Below are 17047 nucleotides of genomic sequence, written 5' to 3'. Positions count from 1 at the left end.
GACAGATATGGCATGTGTTACACATTCAGAAGGGGAACAAATAAAATGCTTCATGTCTGACAGCAAATTCTTCCTGAAAATTTATCAGAATCAGGGGACGTTTTGAGAGTTGCTCTTTCTCTATAACAATATGAGCCCTGCCCTCCGGACTGCTAAGTTAACAGCATTTTCATCTGGTACAAAAATCATTTTAAAGAGAAACAAGTGACAACGAAGTAGCGACTCCTTTTCTTTCTCAGTCACGAGATCCTTTAGCGGCTAGCCTCCTTTCGGTGGAAGAGAGACAAAAAAATCAAAGCCTCCTCGGTGCCGGGAGGGAATCGAAGAAAGCAGCTGAATCAAGTCGGCTCCTCACATGTTCCTCACGACCACGCCAGAGGGAAAGGTCCTCAATAGGAAAGGGCCCGACTGCCCTCACAGGAAGGGTAACCACTCTGGAACTCGCTGAAGGGAACGTCACCACTGAGTTCTACGGTAGCTGCCAGAGAGTCAGCCATCAGTTAGCACCTCCCCTTCCTTCCGGGAGCGGTAGCTAGGTAACTGTCGGGTGTATTGGAGAGCTGAGGACTGGAGGATGCATTAGTGCCTCTGGCGGTGAACAACGAGCGCTGCAGGCCCCTCTCACAGTTTTTACCCTCCCCTCTCCCCACCCCCTTTGCCCCCGCCCACCCCTCCGCCACTTCGGCTCCTCCCTCCTCTTCTATCTCTCCCTCTCCTTCCTCCTCCGCCTCCTCAGCTCTTGGGCTAGAATATCTATGGGTCGAAACGTGATGCGATGAATCCGAGAGAGACCGAAACTGGGACGAGGAGTGCGGCGGAAGCGGCGGGACTCCTGGGCATGGGGGCTTCACCACAATAGAGGCAGCATCCCCACCCGCCCCCGCCAGCCCCTCTGGAGCAAATCCTCCAAACCCCCTCGGGAAAAGGATGGCGGCGGCACCTACCCAGATCGAAGCCGGTGGGTAGCTGTGTCCTGGGGCTAAGAGGATGGGAGCTTAGCGCGACGGCTGTCAGTTTCTTTTGAAAAAGCTTCTATTTTTTCTTCTTTGCCTCCCTCTCAACCTCTTTCCCCCCCTCTTCCTCAGAGCTGTATTACCTGATCGCTAGATTCTTGCAGTCCGGACCCTGCAACAAATCCGCTCAGGTGAGAAGGGAAAGGAGATCTGGGAGTCTTGGGGAATGGTCCCAGTGGGGAAATCGAGGCAGCGGGGTGTGCGGTTCCTCTGTGGGTGAGGAAAAGGCCGGCCTTGAGTAGCGCTGCCGTCAGCGGCTGGGTTCAGTTTGGGGAGGGAGGAATGGGTTGGTGGCCCGAGCTGCCCTCATATGCGTGTTTCCCTTTTGCTCAGGTGCTAGTGCAGGAGCTCGAGGAGCATCAGGTACGCAGCCCCTTCGGGAAGAGGTGGGGATGGTTGGGGTGAGACTGGAGGAAGGGCAAGTAAGGGGCGGAGGGCTAGGACCGGGAGGAAGGCTTGGAACTGGGCACTCATAGCTGTTGTCACAGTGTTGAACCGGCTTCTTCCCTCAAAAGGGGCGGATATCGCTGGGGTCTTAACTCGCCCCCTCTTTATGCCTGTGGGAGGTGTTTTTTCAGGATTTCCTCCTCCTCGGCCTCCTTTCCCCCACACTCGTCTAGCTCTGAGACAACAGCTATCAGGCCAACAGCAATAAAGATGCCAAAGGGTCGAGGACCCGGACCCAAACTGGGTCGGGTTGATGCGGAGCAGAGGCTTGGCCTTTATCGTTGCCCCCTCCCCCCTTTCTTTTCGCCGGCCCCCAGCTTATTCCGCGCCGCTTAGACTGGGAGGGGAGAGAGCACCGAAGAAGCTTCGAGGATCTGGTGAGTAAAGTTTTCATTTCAACTTAACCCAACTCTTTCTCCACTCCCACCCCACCTTGTTCCCCCAACCCGCCCCCGACCCTTCAACCTACGCGGCTCTGGAGCTCAGTGCTGAGCCGAAGAACTGTCCCTTCCCCCCTCCCGGCGAGTCGGAGAAAGGGTAGCTTGCCCTCCCCTTGGCCTCGTTTGTTTCCACCCGAAAACTTTGAAGAATGTGAACTGGTTATCAGAGATGCCGTATTGTAGATTATGAATATGTTACAAACATCGGGAAAGGCCCATTGTAGGGGTAAAAGGGAGAGAAACCAGGGGGTTATCTTGGGGCACGTACCAAGGACTGACGCTGGCCAATGACAGCGTTGGTAACAGCCTGGAGTTCCGGATTAGTGGAAGAAAACTGCTTTCTGGTTGGTCCTGGCTTGAAATACGGGAACTGAGGCCAGGCTGTTTTTTTTTTTTTTTTTGGTCTGGGGGCGGCGGGCCGCACGGCAGAGGGGGTTCAGGAGGGGAGTTGACGGACCAGGGACTAGGGAAAAACGACACAATTAAAAATAATAGCATCAAGCTAATTTCAAAATTTGCCGGGGGTTAGATAATCGACTACGGAATAAAAGCATAATCGTTGTATATCTCAGATTGTAGAAAATAGCTCATCAAATCATTATTAAATCGCATTTATGCAGTTAACAATTTCACTAAATAAGAAATGTGGATTATGAGCTTTTTGAGAATTGACGAAACACGATTTTGGATTTACAAGGAAACAACAATGGTCATATTTTAAAATAGAATATACTTTAGTAAAGGACCAAAAGCATTGGATAGACTGTTGTTTGTTCAGCAAATATAATTCATAGTGTAAATGCACCTTCTGTTCGGCATTTACACACACTAAAAGGTGATCCTTTTTAATTTTGGGAGGATGTTCCCTTGTGTTAGCCACTGGCACAGTCAATTGGAAGGAAATGAAAGGAGAAAGGGGTGATGTTACTAAAATCTGAGTTCAGCTATCTTTCCTTCCAGTAAGATCCAAACAGAGGAAAATCAGACAAAGTTAAAGAAAGTTGGAGGGGTATGGTAGACTCTAAATATAAATAAAATGATTTAAAATTTGCTTTCAACAGGACAATAAATTACTTTGGTGTTCATTTGATAATTTTCTTTGTATTAAATTACAAGAATGAGGCCATGCTAATTATCACCAAATCTACTGACTAATTTTTTTAGTTTTGCAAAGCACAGAAAATGATATAATAATTGTGATAAGGATAAACTCCACCATCTGTAATATTAATGGTAAAAAATTCTCCGATGGATAAAAAATATTTTTGAAAAACTGCATGTATTACCAATTTAATTTGTAGTCAGACTTTTTGTTGGACTGAAGTTCTTTCAAAAAAAGGGCAAAAACAACAGTGCTTACCAATATGTTTTAATACTTTATGACTAATGTGGTTTTGAAGATAGATTTTATACTGAGGTGTATTGACAATATTTTTGTTTATATTTATTTGTTTCTAAGTAGACCATTTTAAGCAAGTAACAGTTTTTAAAAGGAAAAAGCTTTTTAAAAATTAACTTGACAGTTCCAAAAAGTAAATGAGCACCAAAATGATTAAAAATAGTCTCCTAACCACACACACACACACACACACACACACACACACACACACACACACACAGAGAGAGAAAAACAAAAAAAACAAAGCCCAGTTTACTAGACTTCCTTTCCTTATACTGTAAAGGCATATTTTCATGTAATTGTAATCAATGTCCACTTTATGCTTTATGTTTTCTTATGTAACACTTTTACGTATACCTATCTATATTTGAATAGTCGTTGTTATTTTAATGGCAAGGAAAGATTCGGTTGTTTTTAAGTTGCTGTGATTAGAACTCAATTGCTAGTTGAACATTTGGGTTACTTCCAGTTTTTCACTAATATCTGCATAGTTAAGTAGTCTTTCTGCTTTTTTCCTTTTTTTTTTCTTTTCTTTTTCAGTTGTTTTTCTGGGCTATATTTCTGAAGTGGAGTTATCAGGTCAAGGGACTCATCCATTTTATAGCTTTTGTTATATATTATAAAATTGCTCTCCAGAAGATTGTCCTAATTTATAATGTAACCATCTAGATACTTAGAATGAATTTTTAAAATATTTAAAAATCTTTTGGTGGTTTTAATAGGTGAAAATAGTCCTCAATTGACTTAATTGGTTCTTTCCCCCATTATTAGTGAGGCTTAAACTTCAACAAATTATTTTTTAATTGTCATTAATCCATTTGTATATCCCTACATATACTTGATTTTCACCTTTATCGTTTTAATTTATTGTTTTTATAATTCCTTATACATTTTTAATTTTTATATACACAGAATTTCTTCTATTGTTTGACTGTTATCTATGGTTTAGTGTTATCTTTTTTGTTTTTAATTTACTTTTTGTATTGCACACATAGGTTTTTATTTTTCCACACCAGGGTCCAATTTTTGTAGGGATATTACATTTTGATAATATGGTCTTATTTTTAGTCATATGTCTGTTCTCTACCTATAGATTTCTTTGTAAGGGAAGATGAGGCAGGGCTGAGAATTGAACAGAAGGAAAAGAAGTGGCTGAGAACTGAGTGTGCAGTGTTTGATTGCTAGATTCATCAGTCGTACTGTTGATAAAAATTATTTCAAATCTGACTTGAGATTTTGAGTGGCTTCATTGTAGGAGAGATGTAGGTTCATTTTGTTTTGTTTTGTTGTGTTGGCCACACCAAGGGGCATGCAGGGTCTTAGTTCCCCACCAGGGATTGAACCTGTGCCCCTGCAGTGGAAGCACAGAGTCCTAACCACTGGACCACCAAGGAAGTTCCGGGGTAGTATTTTTTAAAGTGCTGTTAGAACAATGGATTTATACAGTGTGATCTTTGATTTAGCTACATGTTTGGATTTAAATTTAGGGCAAAGTATTAATTAGTATAATTTTATAGCAGCACTTCAAACTGAAGATGTACTGGGATATAAAAAGGAAAGAAGACAAATGCATAATGAAGAGGTGAAGGACTATAAACAAGGATATCAAAATACTGAATTGAAGTTGCATAGTCATGTATACTACATACTTGAAACAAAAATCCTGCCTTTCTGTCCATATGTATATTTTCATTTGAATTGTCTATACTGCTTAACTTGATTTATCCAGAAGAATATTAAGATAATAAGTTAGATTTCTTCAACACTTCATTACTACTGTTACTATTGCATAGCCTAGAAATCCCTATTTTTTCTTTCTTAAATCTGATTTAGTGTTTTACTTATAATTTGGAACACATGGGAAGGTGCTTTTTAAAGCTGCTTGCAGTCAAGTATTGACATGTCAAGATCTGAAGTGCCTTTAAAAAAATGAGTCTGAACATGAAATGTTTGTCAGTTTATGTTGAACTGTAACGTTTTTGATTATGACATTCAAAAAAATTCTAAATTAATTTTCAGAATTTTGTAATGATACAGGGACAGAATTGAAGTCAGGGTGATTGTTTTTGAAGTTTGATCTGAGTATTTTTCTTTATTTCTGCTTGACTGTTATTTACAGCATAATAGAATTAGATTTGCTTCTTACATCTTAAGGTAGATAATATAAATAAATACAGATGTCCTTTCATTTGTGGTGACCCTGTTGAATTGTTGACTATTTTATTGCTTCCTCCTTGGAGCTTTATTGGGGATGACAAACAGAGCAGTGAGGGGCGTGTGTGTGTGTGTGTGTGTGTGTGTGTGTGTAAACAAATGAACAGTTTTTGTAAATATACAAATTTTATATATTGGAATGGTGAGTTGGAAACATTTTTTAAAGGCATGCTTTAAGATTTTTGAATCACTGTATGGGTACTCCTATCATAAGACTGAACCAAAGACATAATTATCTTTAGGTGTGGTATATATTTTTACATTTATTCAGCATTTTTCATCTGTAGAATTGAAAGTACCAATTAGTGCTTACATTTGGAGTGACATAGGTTTTATTACCATCATTTTATATTCAAAAGACTTGAAGTAGTTTTCTGCTATTTAAAAAACTTTTATCAAGATCGTATGTTCACTGCTGTCTTTAGAAATAGTACATCTATGGTGATATATGTCATTATAAGAATTTACATCTGCATTTAACATATTTGAGTTTAAAAATGTTTTCACATTATCTCATTTGATCCTCACCAACTGCTTTAAAACACTGTATTTGAATTCCAGACATACCTGCATTTTTTTCTTACCTTACCCAGCTCTTGTTCTCTAGTTACTAGTAGTAGCTTAAATTGTCTATTAGAACTGTAGAATGCTTTTGAGTGCTGGTAGCATGGTATTGCATCTCTAAGTGTGGAAGCAATTTAAGCATGTGTGGTTTATTAACTGTAATGTGGACACACAGCCATAGTTAGGAGGAACGGAATGCATCATGGGAAACCAAAAAGCATGTGCTGCTTGACTCCCGTGTGAATATAATGCTAACTGATAGGTATTATGGCAGGCAGCAGTCAATGTCTGTAAACTGGTATTCCTCACTACTGATTGGCTTGAGCCACGTGTACACTCTTGCTTTCTATAACATGTTTGTTTTACCTATTCATCTGGATTGATCACTGGCTTTTTTTCCCCACACTTGGGCTCTAGAAACATACTTTCAATGATTAAAATCCTTTTGGAGATATAGCATCAGTCCTAGGAAAACTGGTATCTCAGTACAAATAAGATGGTATTAAGGAAACGAAGAGAGCTGCTGTTAAAGAGTAAGAATTTGGATTGGGTGAATGTTTCTCATAAAATTTTGTCCAGAAAGCACCTTTATGACATTTGAATATTAGTTTAGTTTGTGTGTTTCTGTTGAAGTTCTACTGATGTTGGTTATTGACTGATTAATAATTTTTTTGTAGGGAGCAAAATAGTAATTTAAAGTCAACTTAGTGTTTGTGTCATATTTTAGAGATGCCTTTGTTTGACATTTCTCAAATAGGATTTTGTGGGTAGTAGAAAAGGCCTTAAGATTTAGTCCAGGAGATAGTCATTACTCGTTGAACCACCCCGGGCAAGTTACTTAACCTCTCAGAGATTCAGTTTCCTCATTTATAAAATAAAAACCCCTACCTGTTTTGCAAGGTTGTTGTGTGGACCAAATGAGTTAAATATGAAAGAATGCAAATGAGTGCAAATGAGTTGGTTACTACATTTTACTACATTTTAAATATAGGACAGAAAGTTTGAATGGTTAGCATTAAAATCTGAAGAACTATGACACCAGAATTTATGTTTTCTTTGGTAATTGGCTAATTATCACCACCCAATTTTCCTAATATTTTTTATAAGGTAAGGGACATATAAAATAGTACCATTAAAAAAGCATTTAGGGCTTCCCTGGTGGCACAGTGGTTGAGAGTCCGCCTGTCGATGCAGGGGACCCAGGTTCGTGCCCCGGTCCGGGAAGATCCCACATGCCATGGAGCGGCTAGGCCTGTGAGCCATGGCCGCTGAGCCTGTGTGTCCGGAGCCTGTGCTCCGCAGCGGGAGAGGCCACAACAGTGAGAGGCCCACGTACCACAAAAAAAAAAAAAAAAAAAAGAAAGAAAGAAAAAAAAAACTTAAAAAATGTCAGAATTGAGAGCCCAAAATGAGCGTCTTTGAAGTGCATCTGTGTTAAGCAAGGAATGATCACTAGGTGAAAAGATATTTAGTGTTATTTGCATTTTTATGTATTACAGAAAAGTAATTCAATATGATACTGGTATAGTATTAACTCATTTTTAAGAAGTGGGAGGTATGTTTTTCCCATGTCTTGTTGCAGGGATCCTCAACCCTTCTGACTGATCTCTTCTTATCCTAATCTTATTTTCTATACATTATTGACAATTTATTTCTTGTATTTTAAATTGCCTTGTTGAAGATGTTTTCTTATGCCTTTTAGTATCTACCATGGTGCTTTATAATTAGCTGGTTCTTAGTTATTACTTGTTCAATTTTCTTAACTTTTTTAGAAGTGTTTTCTTTTTTCTTTTTTTATAAGTCATGGATGTTTGTAGCTTTTTAAAATTAATTAATTAATTAATTAATTAATTTTTTGGCTGTGTTGGGTCTTTGTTTCTGTGCGAGGGCTTTCTATAGTTGCGGCAAGCGGGGGCCACTCTTCATCACCGTATGCGGGTCTCTCACTATCGTGGCCTCTCTTGTTGCGGAGCCCACGCTCCAGACGTGCAGGCTCAGTAGTTGTGGCTCCCGGGCCTACTTGCTCCGCGGCATGTGGGATCTTCCCAGACCAGGTCTGGAACCCATGTCCCCTGCATTGGCAGGCAGATTCTCAACCACTGCACTACCAGGGAAGCCCTTAGAAGTGTTTTCATGATATATATTTTTTAGGCTTACTAATCTGCTAGCTAGTATGGAGTTCTTTTTATTGGACCTTTCTCTACTGAGAAACTTCTAGACTGTGGGTGGGTCCCTTGTTCTTGTCTTGATATCATCTGACCTCAGGGTTATAGTACTTTTAGTGCTTTCTTGAGGCAGTATTAACCAGAGAATACTTGAGCCCTAGGTGGATTGCTCTGCCTCTCTCATTCCTGAGGAAATCTTAAAACTAATAGAAATAAAAATAAATGCTATGAACAATGATTAATTTTTTCAAAAGAAAATGATAGGAAGTCTTAACACTTTGTGGCCCACCCTGTTAACCAGTGGTATTACTACAATGGAAAGGCCTGTTTTCTTTCCTTTGCTTCCCAGTTTTTCGTTTTTCCTCCTTCAAATTCAGCAAACATTAAAACTCAAATTTTAAATTATAAAGATAATATTGGATTATTGCAGACATTTATATTTTACTGAACAGTATCAAGCAGAAAATAAACTATTAGTTTTTTATGTTTTCTTTCATCTTTTTTGTACAAGTATGGGCATTTTTTTTCTTTCAAAATCAGATACTCTGGATAGAGTTTTTTATTTTTATTTTTTTTAACTTAATGTTGTGTAGGAGCATCTTAAACATTGAGGAGATATATGTACTAGTCACTGTGCAAAGTGTGTTTACTGGATGGGGGTTCCCTTCTCTTTGCCTGGAATGCCTTCCCTTCCTTTTGTCTGCCTTGTTAACTTTCACTTAGAATTCAGGTGTGAAATTGAACAAGAACCCCTACCCTCAGGCTAAATTAGATACTGTACTTTGCTTCATTACCTCTCTGTACTAAACCTCTGGGCCCTTGTAGATTTGATTTGTTTCTAGCTACTAGTTTGTTTCCCCCACTGGGATTATGGATTTTTTTAGGGCAGCAGTTTAATCTTTCCATTATATCCCTATACTTCAAATGTCTGAATGAATGAATGCATGAGTGAATGATTTTGTTTTTGTTTTACAAATAATATGAGGTGGTTATCATTACTCCCTGTTTTGCAGTTGAGGAACCTCAGGATCAGAGAGACTGAATAACTTTGCAGGTCATATAAGTAGGATCCTGGGGATGCTGGAAAAATTCAAATCTAAGTCTTTTCTACAGTATCATACTGCCAGAAGGAGTAACAGCTAGTAAATTTTAGAGCCTGAGTAATCCAGGCTCTTACACTTCAAAGTACTGTGCTTATCTCTACTATACTTATATTGATATATTTAAAGCCTTGCTGTATTTTTCAAAATCTGTTTTGTTTCCTGTCCCTAAATATCAAAAAGTCATGTGACTAACTTTATGGATGTTCATTTTCTATCCCCCCCAAAAAAACCCATTTCAAATCTCAGACAAAATGTTGCATTTTACTTCTTCAGCATATGGTCTCAGTTTCATTCTTCATTTTACCTGTGTAGTGATTTTAGTTATAAAACAAAACACAATTCTATTTTCTTTGTTTTTTAGTTACTTGTCTGATCTTATTATTTCGAAAAGCCAAAGTAAGAATGCTATCATGGCTATCTGAAAATTAGTATTTCAAATGTAGCTCTTGGTGCAGGTCTGGCCCCCTGAGATTAGGTACCTTTTGTATGTTATTCAGTGCCCAGCTGGATTCCTTTTAACTAATTATGAGTAGTAGGATCATCTCAGTGAGCTCTCTGGTCTTCTCAGTTGTCATAATGATTCTCAAGTGTGGTGATTTCAGTTGTTAGATTTGCTCTTTAGGTCAGCCAGTGTTCCTATCAAGAAGGTTTATAATCTAGGCTTCATTTAATTTCTTTCAGTTTATCAAATTTATAGTTTTAATTTTTTCAGTCTTTGTGTTACTTTCATGATTTTTCAGCTGCCTTAATGGGACAGTAATAGAAATAACAGTGGGCACAGAGACCCAGATTCTGGTCCATTCATTGTGACCATTGGACTGCACTCCTCTGGATCTGTTTTTCCTACTGTAAGATGTGGAATTAAGTTGATTGTATATAAGGATCCTTCCAGTTCAAAGGTTCTATAATTTAACTCCTTGGAGCTATTTTACAGAATAATACAAAAGTTTGTATTATGCTCTTGAACTTTGTTTTTAGAGAGTGCCTTTCTTCTTCAGATCTCAATGTGCTTGTTGTGTTATTTCTTGGCCATTATATTCCAGAAAGAAATTTGGCTAAGTAACTGAAATTAGAATATTTTGAGTTTTAATCAAAAAGAGTGGCTTTTAATAAGCCACAAATTTCATAGAATATTTTAATACATACTTTCAATATTACATTTTATGATATATTACATTATATTCACATGTAATTCTAATACAGAATTTTTTTTAAAACTTAGAAATGTAATTACTGAGGGTGGATAAGAGTTCTTATGCCTAAAAAGATCACCTTTAAGAAATTCCAGCTTTGGGGACTTCCCTGGTGGTCCAGTGGCTAAGACTCTGCGCTCCCAATGCAAGGGGCCCGGTTTGATCCCCGGTCAGGGAAGTAGATCCCACATGCCCCAACTAAGAGTTCGAATGCCACAACTAAAGATCCCACATGCCACAACTAAGACCAGGCACAGCCAAATAAATAAATAAATAACTATTTTTAAAAAAAAATTTTTAAAAAACGAATTCCAGCTTTAGGCAAAGCAAATGGATTGAAGTAAATGTTTAATACCACTTATAAGTCCTGAAGTTTGATTTAGAAGAAACTATCATTGCAAGAACTGTGCTGATATAGTCTGGAAGCCTGTAAATATTGTTTAAAGGAAAAGAGCACGTTCAAACTCAAAAGTATTGTTATTGCCATTGTGTTGATAGAATCTCTGTTTCTCTAGTGCTGTTTTACAATCAAATTTTTATTGATTTTAGAGGAATGGATTTTTGAATGGGACTGCCTAGAAATTGAGCAATTTTCTATTGCATAGGGTGAAAAGCAAACTTGTAAACTTTAATAGTTTATAATACAAATTTTCAAGGGGGAGAATGTGAGAGTAGATGAGCCTTGTTTTAGTTGCTTAATTAATGATTCTGTGTTTTTAAATGATTACTGAGGAATAGATAAAACATTTATATAACTAGCTGAAAATCAAGCATCATTGTTTTTATAAAATAAAGTAGCCAGGGGGCCTAAGATTTCAGTTTAAGATATAATTCTGACAGGTTTCTTTAAGAGGGTAATACTAAAAATTCATATCAGAGAACTCCCATTTTCTGGATTATATGTTACTGTATATATATTGCAAGTTGGTGGGTAGATTTGTGTAACAAGTGAATAACTCTTGAGATGGTAATGAAATGAGGAAAAGAAAATTGATAAAAAAGAAAATGCCACTAAAGACAACAACTACCATTGTGTGTAAAGCCTTATAACATTTACTTGGTGAAAAGGTAATGACTGATATCAAAAGCCCAGTTTATACAAGACAGTGTTGGAGGAAAGAAGGCACAAACTATTATAGATGTTAATATGCAGTATGTTAAGGCTTTTTTCTTTGAGATATATGTTTTTCGGAGTACTAACTATATTTGCATGTAGGCCTATTTAGGAATGCCCTATTGTGGAGAGAATGAATTACAAACTAGGATTTTAGGACATCAGTGTCTCTAGGTAACAAAAAAAAAGTTTTTAGATTGAATCATCACATACTTTGACTTTAATATTACCTGTATATTTTAGTTCTATGTAGTTAATTGCTTGGAAAACAAAACAAGACATGTATGAAATAACTGAAAGAATTTGCTTGATCCTTTGTCCCAATCCAGAAGCTAAACCTTGTAGATGCAAATAATCAGGTTAAGTTGCCATTCTTCTTCTTTTTTTTATCTTAGTTCCCTGACCAGAGGTCGAACCCGTGCCCCCTGCAGTGGAAGCATGGAGTCTTAATCACTGTGCCAGGGAAGTCCCATAAGTTGCCATTCTTCCTGACCATCATGACAGTTGCCAGGCCCCAGTGATTTTGGTAGATTAAAATTTGTTTCTTCAGGGACTTACAAAAGATAATTGGCAGGAAATACTTTTAAAAAATCACAATAGAATCATTTATTCCCAGATTCCTAAATACATGTTGGATTGTAGTTCTTTGACCTGTGTTTCCTAAGAAAACAAAAAAGGCACCCTGATAGGAGAAAGATTTTTCCTCTGTGAGTTCATATGATATTACTTATAGGTAGACTTTGGTTTTTATTCATTCATTGATTCAGTGAACCAGTATTTATCAAGAACACACATAATCTCTTCTGGTGATCATTAGGGATGATTTACAAAATTATTCCTTTGAGTTATATTGTTTTTGACTTGGAAGTAATATATTGATATGTGTCCTATGTGATGGTAGGTATATATATGTGTATATATATATATATATATATATATATTTCTCTCTCTGTAGCACTTATAAAAATTGGCATTGTAACTGTAAGTAGATTTTAGGGCCTTTTGTCAAGATGAGAATGTAGATGTTCTTTTTAATCTAAGGATTTTTAATGTTCTAGTTTACTCTTTACTGTTTTAATAATTAGGTATTTATGAAGCACATCAGTAACTTTAACATTAGCTTAGATAAAAAATGAAAACCAGTTTCGTTGTTTTATTGTCTCATCCCTATCTACATTTGTTAATCATCTTCAGAAATTTACTTGTGTTTTAAAGACGAGTTAATGTTAAAATAAATAAATAAAGCACTTGGAGGAAAAAAATGAGTTAATGTTGCAATGAATTTTGAGTACATAGCTTGTTTAGAACATGGTATTTAAAATAATCCTTAATTTGATACTCTTTTGAAAACCAATTAACTTTTTTCGGAGAGAGTTCTGCTTTAATTAAGCAAATGTGTCCTGTTAATCCTAAAGGGACTTAAGTGAGAGTTTGGTGCAAGTATTACCTTTTGTTTGCATTCTTATCATTTATATAGAATCTAGATTCTCTGATTCTTGATCACTGCTGATCAAGTACTAGTAGAGTTTACCCATCATCTTTGTACTTTGATTTTTAGGCATGATCCTTTTTGCTGTTTTGTAATGCTTATTGCATTAGATTAACAGCTAAGCAAATGATTTAATCAAGGCACGAAAAAGTAAGTTAAACTGCCATGTCATTTATGTGTTATCACTTGTTTAAATGATGCTTAATTTTTGTAGCTGTTTCTTAAATTTGGTTGAAGTATTAAATATTTAAAATGTTATTTTCCTTGTGTGTTTTAAAATTGTACTTTTTTCCATGATGGAACAGTTTGGTAATGGACTAGATTAATGTTTTTAAACCAAATTTGTTTTCCTGTATTTTACTTATGCTTTTTAGGTGGCAGCCAATGCACACATTCCTCCAGACTACCTCCTTAAAATTTGTGAGCGGATTGGTCCCTTACTAGATAAGGAGATCCCTCAGAGTGTTCCTGGGGTACAGACATTACTAGGTGTTGGTCGGCAGTCTCTGTTACGGGATGCCAAAGGTAAGATTTTTACAGTTTTTAGAGGAAGGAGTCGAGAGTAGTGTATTTTTATGTTAATTAAATGTTCCCATGCTTTTCTAAATACTAATTTTCTTTTAGTTTTTCTTATCTTGCCAATCTTGTTTTTATTTTCCTAGTGTACAAGTAAATTTTTAGAGGCCTAAATGGAGCCCTTTTCTGTAAAACAGTGAATACTATAGAGGTAAAGACTATAAAATCTCTTTGTAATCCTGTGGAATAGAAATCTCAAAAGATCGCTGCTCTGATTAGTACAGTATAAATACATAAAATATTCTTTCATTACATTTTGATGTTCTTAATCTTTGAGTCTTGATATCATCCTAATCACATTGGGTATTTCATAGCAGGTAAATGAAAATTATGATATATAACTATGTTTATAATTAAAAATATTAAAAAAAATCAATCCATCAGCGTTCAGTAACAGTTTCTCTACTCCACTATTTTTCAGTCTTTTACAGATTTCTCCCAAAGTTTTACACGGAACCCCCATATGTAAATTATATAGATAGAATTTTCTGAATGTAAAAATGTGAAATTAGGCATTTAGGACGCCTTAGTGAATTAAATACTTCAGGTCTAGCAACCAATTTATTTCTATGTTTTGTTTTTTTAGCATAATGTTTTAAAAATCCTAATTTACAAATATAAATAGTTACATAAATGATGTCAGTTTTTAAATATCTTAATTTAAGGAAATTCTTTAATTCAGTTAATTTGAAACCTTTCAAGAGAGTAGTAGAATATTTTTGTTTCAAAGTTGTATTATTAGGAATATTTTTTATTTGCTTGAATTTTTTGACATAAACATTAAAGATAAAAAAACACAACTATTTTTACTCAATTATCATCTGATATGCAGTGTTACCTGTTATGGCACAGCTGGCAGGCGCTCCATAACATTAACATACATGAAGTATAAATGTTTCTGAATTTTACCTGGCATACTTGTGCTGTATTCATTTCCTTGCTTATACAGTTTTATGTGAGCAGATGTGTATAAGCCTAAAGATCAAGAAGGGGACCAATGTAAACTTAAAACCTTATTAATCCATGACATATTTACATAAGATTCAAATATATGTATAATAAAAGCTTTGGTTCTATATCAGCATGGAAATAAAATATCCTGATGATAATATTAAGGCATTGGTGTTTACCTATCATAATATAGATTATAACACTTTTAAACATATGCATGTTATTTCTTATTGTGGTTTTAATAGTTAAAAATGTATTTCAATAAATAAAATTGAAAACAGATATTTGCCTCTAGGGTACAGTTAAAAAAAAACTGTTTTATGCCTTGACTAACTTTTGAATCTTTTTGTATAGACTGTAAGAGTACGCTATGGAATGGCTCTGCTTTTGCAGCTCTACATAGAGGCAGGCCTCCAGAACTACCTGTAAATTATGTGAAACCTCCAAATGTGGGTGAGTAATGTCCATGTGAGTTATAAACATATTCTTAATTTGTTCCTTCCTGAACTCATTATACAGCCAAAAATACGTACCAGAATTAAATTTGAAGTATAAACAAACTGCTTACATTCTTGAAGAGTTTCATGGTTGGTCCAGATTTTTTAAAGCTTTTTTTTTTTTTTTTTTTGCGGTACGGGGGCCTCTCACTGTTGTGGCCTCTTCCGTTGCAGAGCCTGTGCTCCGGATGCACAGGCTCAGCGGCCATGGCTCACGGGCCCAGCAGCTCCACGGCATGTGGGATCTTCCCGGACTGGGCCACGACCCCGTGTCCCCTGCATTGGCAGGCGGACTCTCAACCACTGTGCCACCAGGGAAGCCCTAAAGCATTTTTATGTAAAGCAAATATAATCATGGTTTTGTAAAGGGTAACCTTTTTTTAAAATTCATTTTCTTTCTTTCCCTTCCCCTGGCCTCCTCTCCTCCTCCCCTTCCCCTCCTCCCCCTTCCCCTCCCTTCCTCCTCCCCTCCTCCTCCTCTCCCTTCCCCTTCCCCTCCCTCTCCTCCACTCCTCTCCTGTCTTCCCTCCCTTTCTTTCTTTTTTCCTTCCTTCCTTCCTTTCTTTCTTTCTATTTTTCTTTCTTTCTCTCTTTCTTTCTTCCTTCCTTCCTTTCTTCCTTTCTTGCTTTTCTTTCTTTATTCCTTTCTTCCTTTCTCTCCTTCTCTCCTTCTCTCTCTCTTTCTCTTCTTCTCTCTTTCTCTCTCTCTCTCTTTCTTTCTCCCTTTCTCCCTTTCTCTTCTTTCTTTCTTTCTTTCTTTTTTTCTTTATTTCTTTCCTCTTAGCAGAAGCATTTCCTTTTTTATATATTTCAGGTGTTTTTTACCATATGGATGTCTATTTACATATTTCTGTGCTGAGCTCAAAGATTTTACAGGGAACTATGTAAAGATAGATTTCAGAAGGAAGCAAAAGTACATTCTGCTTATAGCTGCTTGCCAAACTTATAATGATGTAATAAATTTTATGTCTTTATTAAAAGGAAAAAAATCACCCTTCCCACTTGTAGTTTACTGAAATTCACATGTCCCATTCATATTATTCCTGGGTCATCTCTGGCCAGACCATTATGAAGAAATAATAGTAGTGGTTCCTGAGGAGATCTAGCTAACAAATCCATTTATACTAAAGTTAATTCTTGCAAAGAATGTACAGAACCAAGCAGCAAGATGAGTAACTGCCACTCTTTTCTTATTTTCTCACTCTTCTGAAAAATTACATTATTTTATATAGTGCCTAGTGCCTAGAGAATATGCCTTAAATTCAAATTGAAAAATAAGTTTACTTTTTTTAAGGAATACTATTTTATATAATTAGCTTATAGAACTTATTTACCCAAAGAGGTTAAATAAATTTAGACTAGAAATAATTTTTAAAAATATTTAGATGAAGTCATTGATAAAGATTCATAAGTGTTATTAAGATAAATTGGATTCTTTGATATATATTGCTAACACTACTCTTCCATAGCCTGGATATTACTGGAAAAAGTAGACTACTGGGTTGGGTCTAGTTGGACATGGTGTTTTTAACTTTTTTTTTTTTTTTTTCATTTTCAGGGACAGTTTGTTTATCATCCAGAATTTTCTGGTGTTCACTTTTCCCTTAAGCTTTATTCATAATTAATTTATTGAATTGAATTGAGATAGCTTTTATTTTTCATGCATTTATTTATGTTCAAAAGGTATAATAGTCTTAGTCGTACTATCAACATTGTTTATATGCTTTATACTTCCTTCAGTGATCACATGTGAAGCACTGAAGAGCAGCCTGTAGAGTATTAGGTTTTCAATATTTCTTTATTCTTTCTTTCCTTCTCTTTCTCTTTTTTCTTTCTTTCTTTTTCTTTCTTTTTTTTTTTTTTTTTGTGGTACGTGGGCCTC

General features: G+C 36.4%; 1 protein-coding gene across 1 annotated transcript in view; it reads left to right on the top strand.

Moving 5' to 3' along the window:
* Positions 1 to 927: 927 nt before the first annotated feature.
* BRWD3 (bromodomain and WD repeat domain containing 3) overlaps positions 928 to 17047 on the top strand; it is a 118175-nt gene continuing 102055 nt past the window's right edge. Inside the window, exons 1-6 of the mRNA XM_065900921.1 lie at positions 928 to 958; positions 1086 to 1144; positions 1347 to 1376; positions 1778 to 1837; positions 13516 to 13666; positions 15023 to 15121. Of these exons, the coding sequence (XP_065756993.1) occupies positions 928 to 958; positions 1086 to 1144; positions 1347 to 1376; positions 1778 to 1837; positions 13516 to 13666; positions 15023 to 15121 (430 nt within the window). The remainder of the gene's footprint in view (positions 959 to 1085; positions 1145 to 1346; positions 1377 to 1777; positions 1838 to 13515; positions 13667 to 15022; positions 15122 to 17047) is intronic.

The sequence above is a fragment of the Phocoena phocoena genome, chromosome X, assembly GCF_963924675.1.
Source record: "Phocoena phocoena chromosome X, mPhoPho1.1, whole genome shotgun sequence".
NCBI classification, from domain to species: Eukaryota; Metazoa; Chordata; class Mammalia; order Artiodactyla; family Phocoenidae; genus Phocoena; species Phocoena phocoena.
Note: the sequence above shows the minus strand (reverse complement) of the source record. Positions and strands in the feature narration are given on the sequence as shown.